Source organism: Fukomys damarensis, unplaced genomic scaffold (genome assembly GCF_012274545.1).
Source record: "Fukomys damarensis isolate Sample0158 unplaced genomic scaffold, DMR_v1.0_HiC HiC_scaffold_8, whole genome shotgun sequence".
NCBI classification, from domain to species: Eukaryota; Metazoa; Chordata; class Mammalia; order Rodentia; family Bathyergidae; genus Fukomys; species Fukomys damarensis.
The window spans coordinates 13,979,010-13,985,513 of record NW_022900920.1 but is presented as its reverse complement, the minus strand read 5'-3'; the positions used below and the strand labels follow the sequence as shown (position 1 = coordinate 13,985,513).

The 6,504-nt window shown below is 53.8% G+C and overlaps 1 protein-coding gene across 2 annotated transcripts in view; it reads left to right on the top strand.

The window, feature by feature from the left end:
- Positions 1-3,080, top strand: part of Lhpp (phospholysine phosphohistidine inorganic pyrophosphate phosphatase) — a 124,967-nt gene extending 121,887 nt beyond the window's left edge. The window contains exon 7 of one of the 2 annotated variants that reach the window (XM_010621305.3): positions 2,665-3,080. In XM_010621305.3, the coding sequence (XP_010619607.1) occupies positions 2,665-2,761 (97 nt within the window). In that variant the 3' untranslated portion in view covers positions 2,762-3,080. The remainder of the gene's footprint in view (positions 1-2,664) is intronic. The other variant, XM_010621312.3, reaches the window with a different exon arrangement.
- The last annotated feature ends 3,424 nt before the right edge of the window (positions 3,081-6,504 follow it).

Genomic DNA, 6,504 nt, shown 5'->3' with positions numbered 1-6,504 from the left:
CAGGCTACGTTTTATTTCTATGACAGATTTTTTTTTTTTTTTTTTACAACCCTTTAGAAATACAAAATGAGGCTTCAGGAAGGATTAGTTTGCCAGACCCTGGGCCACAGAATAGCCGATGGCAGTGTGGATTCCTTGTATCTGAGTGTAGGATGTGGCTTCTTAAGTAAATTTGAGGTTGAGCATTTATAGTACAGAGCAGTAAAAGCGAACAGCAGGATGCCCTTCTGTGCACATGTCCGCTTCTGCTGCTCTGGCTCCAGCATCCTGGGTATCTCGTATTCCTTGAGCATGGCTTGTTGCTCGCCACAGTGTCAGACACTCAGCTCATCACAGCGATGGCAGGGGTGGCATCCTGATGTACAGCTCTGTGCATCTGAGGGGCATCCGTGCAACGTTACCATGAAAGCGGCTTGGAACATTCTAGCATAAGCCTGTTAGTGATGTACAGGGTGACATTTGCTGTGTGCGCACACCTTGGGGTACAACTGGTGGTATCAACAGTTTTCTGCTGTGGCTGCACCCTATAAACTCTTTAGCAGTAACAGGTTCATAGTTCCACACCAACGTAGGATAATGGAAATCTTCGTTCCAGGCCTCCCTGGACAGCACAAGTGAAATCCTATCCTTAAAGTACTGATGTCGACACTCCACCCTGACTTGCCAATGAAGCAGATAATGGTGCACACTTGTTCCCAAGGCTTATGGTTTGGGGCCTCACCCTGGCCGGCACTTCTCATCTCTGATGAGATTTTGACACACAAGCAGCAGAATTCCACACTCATGGAGGCCAGGGAGTGATGCCCACTCACACTGGCATCAGTGAGGCAATGCTGTCAACCCTGGTGCCCTTTCTGCTGCCCTGGAAGCTCTCAGAAACTGGCACCAGGAAAATTGGTCTGGGAGTAGAACTGAGTCAGACCCCAGCCCTCCTCTCCTGGCTGTGACCTTGACAAAGTCTCAGCCTCTCTGACCAGTTCCTCCCTCGTAAGATGGGAGCTTGAAAGGGAATATGGGATGTGAGGCCTGTGACTGCTATGCCTGGGGACCACGTCACAGGTGGCAAATGGCCTCACTCTGCACAAGAGGGTGGATGAGTAAGTGGGGATCCTAGGAGGAAGTTTTGGGGCTAGGGCTTAGTCTAATGAGGCCTGGGGATCTGAGTAGAGCCAAAGACTGTACCCTTCCCAGTCGCAAAGGGTGTCTATGCTGCACTGCCCTCCTAAAGGTACCCTTCAGTCCCCTCTCCCAAGTCCAAGGACCTCAGCAGTCCCTGGGGACTCTCCCTGCCAGGAGGTAGCCCCCAGCTCACCAAGCTGAAACCCTTTAAAAGACCTGCCCAGGCTGGTCATTTTAGGGTAAAGCCCTTTGAACAAAGCAAACCCTCTGAAAGGGGCAAGACAGCATTTAGATGTTGCACGTGCAACTTGCCTCCTTCCTTCCAGGCCAGGATGGGCGCTCCTGAGGTGGTGGCTCTGGCTTTCCCTGGGAGCTGAGTTAAGCCGTGGCCACCCCACCAGCATGTCCCTCAACAATGTGGGGTTTGTAGAGGCGTCAATCCCCACCTCCTGCCAAGCCCCAGCTGACGTCTCAGGGTTCAAGGCCTCAAGGCCATGGCTCAGCCTGGGAGCAGTGGGGAGGGACTGTTCATGATTCCTGGAATGAGGTCCCACCTCCTCCAGAGAAAGACAAGTCCACCCTGACCTCTTCCTGTGCCGGGCTCCTCTGCCTACTTCGACTCTGCCACACCCCCTCTCCCCACAGCCCCCAGCAGGGCCCCATAGCCAGCTTCCAGCCCGACCTCAGGACATGGCTAGTGAGTAGATGAACCCCAGCCAGAGTGGCATTTCCAGGGACCTGGGTGGCAGGAGTGGCTTCAGAGAGCACTGACCAGATGGCACGTGGCGCTCTCATGGATACCTAGGCCCCCAGGGCCCAGGCAGGCAAGAGCCCTGGGCCGCCACAATACACATGCTGGGCTCCTCTCCCAGCACAGGCCAGGCCCGGGCGTGGGCTGTTCCCAGAGCTCAAGATCTGGCTGTCACGAGTGTGCTGTCACTGCTGCAGGCACAGATGGAGCCGAGGCCAGTGGTCACTCGGCCACAGGCTTTGTGAGCTCCTGGCAGGAGACGATCTGAGGAGATGTCCGGGAGGCATGTGTGCCCAAGTGGGAGGGAGGAGGTAAAGGTAGACCTGCACTAGATGCCGGACGACACCTTTGCTGCGGCCACAAAGGTGGATTGATGTGGAGTCATCGGCTGTGAAGGTTTGGATGCAATTTATCCCCAGGGGTTCGTGTGCTGGAGGCTTGGTGTCCAGTGTGGCAATGTGGGAAGTGGCTGGACCTTTAAAAGGTGGAACCTAGTGGGAGGTCAATGGCATGCTGCCCTCAGGTGGAACTGAGATGGTCCTTAGGGGACCTTGCGTTAGTCTTCTAAAGGGTGAACTTGTGGGAAAGCCTGACCTGACCCTGAATCTCTCTTCTGCCATGATGCCATCTGCTCTTCGGCCCTCAGTAGAGGCCAAGCAATGGCCTGACCTTGGACTTTCAGCCTGTGAAAGTGAATTTAAGACTTTTTTATAGTTACCCAGCCTTAGGTATTTGGTATAGTATTGAAAAGTGGACAAACATTCCATCAAACTAACCTATGGCCCGTTCTCCAGGCCCAGTGATGAGCACCACCCGGAAGTAAAAGCTGATGGGTACGTGGACAACCTCGCAGAGGCCGTGGACCTACTGCTGCAGCATGTGGACAAATGACACGCCTTTGGGGAGGCCCAGCCTCTTCCACCACTGCCCCTGAACCTCATGCCTGGCCCAGGCAGGTGAGGGCAGTTCTGGGCTGCCTTCACCTGGGCCAGAACCATCTAGGCCCCTTCCCAGCCCTGCTGGGCAAAGGTTTGTCCCCCAGTGAGGTCCAGGAGGTGGCTCAGATCAGCAGGCCTCCAGAGAATGAAAATTCTGTGGGCATGCTGGAGCACCTCTGGGAGTGACCCGAGTCCTCACCTGCACTTGACTGACAGGATGCAGAGGGGAGTGACCCACTGCCTCTTCATCACACTGTGTGTCTGGCTGAAGAGCCTGGAGAGGACCCAGGGCCACCTGTACACACATCGTGCAGCCCAGAGCTAAGCCAGCCTCCCCTGCTCAGTGACACCACCCTCTGTGAGCAGCTGATGAGCACTCTCCCTGCCCAGAAATAATGCCAACTCCTGGCTTTTCCTATCCCCAAAGTCAGCACGACAAAGGCTGGGGCAGCCCCTAAGGGTACTTCAACAATACCCTTCTCCAGAGCGAGAATCTCAACCTCTGTAATCAAGGTTGTACGCACAGAAAGTACTCTGAATCCAGAACTGGGCAGACTTGACTGTATCGTGTCCACTGAATCCAGAAGAAGCTAATGGCTCAATAAACCTGGCCTTGAACGGCAGGCTTTGACCTGGCTTTAACTGCCAGAAAGGACCCTGTGAGTTGTGGGAGAGGGGACCTGGGCAAGGTCTCAAACACTGTCCCTGTTCCTGCCGTGTGCTAGATCTGCTGAATGTTACTGGAGCAAGGGTATAAGATCACCTACCTGACCTCTTTAACAGATAAGGAAACTGAGAGAAGTCAGACCAGGTCAAACATTGGCGTTACCTTCCCCTACGAGTTCATTTTTCATTGTTTCAAGGTAAGCTAACTTTAGAAAGAAAATAGGTTTATTTAGTTCAGTTTTGGAGACACAGGCATAGCACCTGCATCAGCTAGGCTCTGATGTGGGCCTCATGGCATCTTGGCACAAGAGCACAAGTAGGAGCAAGAGGTCATATGGGGAGGCAAGAAGCCAGAGCTGGTACAAAATCCCTTCCAAGGGCACGTCCCGAACTGACCCAACAACCTCCTACTCAGCCCCATCTTTTAAAGGCCAGGCAGCTCCTGCCACCCTGGGGAAGCTAGGCCTTCAGCAGATGAACCTTTGAGGGAATTCACTTATACCACATCCAGAACACAGCACTTCACTAATGAGGACCGGCCGTCAGAAATTCATTTTTCAGACCAGGGTTGTGGGGCCTGTGTACCCCAGTTCACTCCTAACCCATTCAGCTTTCAAAATGATAGTCTGCTGAAAGCTTAGCTTAATGGCTGTTCCTCCTCAAATCAATTCCAAAGCCGCTGAGCAATCTTGTTAGGCGACTTTCCATAAAAGAAGGCAGGGCCCTTTTATGGAACCAAGCAGGCAGCGATAAAGCACTAGACCCTGAAGCCCGAGTCCCTGGCTCAGTAGCTGTGAGGCAGTGAGGGCCTTGTGGGCAGCTGGCCACCATTCAGTCAGGATTAGGAGGAAACAGTGGCTAGGTCTTTTCTTCAAGGTGAGAGGCCACCAGCCAAGCTGGTGCCACTGGCATTTTAGTGGCCGTTAACTGGAACACACACACAGGGGGCTGCTCCTTGAGCCCCCATCCATAGCTTGTTAGGAGGGCAGGAAGATGTGCAGGCCCTGTCTTTATTTTTACCTTTCTCTTTTGTTTTTTAGCTGGCCTCTCGTTAGCTCTCCTCAGCAGGCATTAGCAGCCAGGGCAGCCTCCTCTGGGCTCAAGGGCTGTTTATGTGTAGAACATAGACCCTCGCTTTGTCTTGCCAGAGAACACTCTACTCTCTGACCGCAGGAGGCTTAGGGAAGTGGACGCTATCCTGCTTCCCATTTTACAGATGAACGAGGTGCCGATGAGAAAGTGACTTGTGGACCGAGTGGAGAATCAAATTAAGGTCTGGCCCTGCATTCCTTGCCCTTTTTAGTCCCTTCTGAAAGGCTACCCCTCTCCTGGCCCTGGCTGCTGCTGACCCTGTGTTGCACCCTGTGGCAGATGGTTAGGCAGGTGGATTAGAGCAGAGGTGGTAACACAGGAGGGACTTACATACGACATGCCTCCGGTGTGCTCAAGGACTCACCTCCCATCCCAGTGTGATCATCAATAGCTCCAGCTTTCCTTCTCAGATGATAAATATATTGGACATTTTGTGTTTTTTTGTTTTTTAGTTTTGACCTTTTTCTAGATTATAGGAAGTTTAACAGAAAAATATAAAAAGAAACCAAAAGTCACTCAAGGCCTGCCCACTACCCTGATTGGCACATTTCTCGGCCTTCTTTTTAAGCACATTCTGGACAGTGCTGGTGCACACTGTGGCAGGGGCTGCCACTGATTCTGACATGGAAACCCACAAGGATTGCAATCTCTGTGTAGACAAGGAATCTGCTCAGGGGTGCCCACCACCAGGACCCCACATCAGATGTACCTGTAAGCGGGCCTGGATTAGGGACTGAGATTGTGGTGAGCCAGGCAGCTGGGCCCGACAGCAGAGATGAGGGTGGAGCTCCAGAACCTATACAGGGAGCTGACCTGGTTCCACCAAACTTCCAGGGCACAGGATGCAGCTCTGGGGAGAAGGCACCAGGGCAGGGGGCTGAGCAGCCATCGCTGTACTCGCATAAGACAGGAGCCATGTGGGGTGGAGGTAAGGGGCTCATCCAGGACTCCTCTGTGCCCTCCCCTCAGGTAGGTAACACATGGGGGCCCACTATGCTTGGCAGGAACCTCCCTTGGCATCTGCCACACCAGGCATGCATTAGATACATGAGGCAAGGAGGCAGGGCTGGGAAGACCAGGACACCGCCTGGCATCAGTGAGCTGCTGGGCCTGGCTGCTCCCGGGCTGCAGGGGAATAGGGCTCACCTCAGCCCAGTAGCCTTGCCTGTTTTCTTGAGCCAGGTGTTCATGGACCATTTTATGACACAGGATATGCTGTTGAAAACCACCTACAAGCTGCAGCACTCCAGGGCTTACTCCTAGAGGCTTCTCAGGCCCTAGCAGATGGCTGAGGCAAAAACTCCAAGGACTATTTTGGGGAACACAGCCCACAACCCACAAATAAGGCAAGAAGGCTTGCAGCAGTCAAGTAAAGGGTTAAAGATATTTAGCCGGGGATTTAGCTCAGCAGTTCAGTGGCCTGCCTTGCAAGCGCAAGGACCTGAGTTCAATCCCCAGTACCAAAAAATAAAGATATTTAGATTTAGTGCACCTCTCCACACCTGTCCCTGAGGCTGCTGACACTCCTTCCTGAGCATAGTTCCCTGGGGTACCTGGTTTGAAGGGCCGGAAATGGGACCATGTCCCCACAGCCCAAGCAGCTGAGGCTGGAGCTATGCTGGGGGCAGAGGCCCTAAACTGGCAGGCCAGCCTGTGCCACCTCCTGGGCTGTCCTGGTGGTCTCACAGCTCCAGGCCAGGTTGGTGCTTCTAGCGGCAAGACCTGAAGCGCACTGCATATAGTCCTGCCTCTCAGCAAGGCTGAAGGCTGAGCCCATGGGTCCACAGGGTGCCTCCAGCCGCTCCTGCCTCAAAAGTGACGGCACGCATCTCTTTCTGCTGGCCTAGCCCCTGAATGGTGCAAAGGGCTGGGCCCTTGCACCCCTGAATGCACACACACACACACCTGCCTGCCTCTAGGAGGCTCCCCAAAGCCACA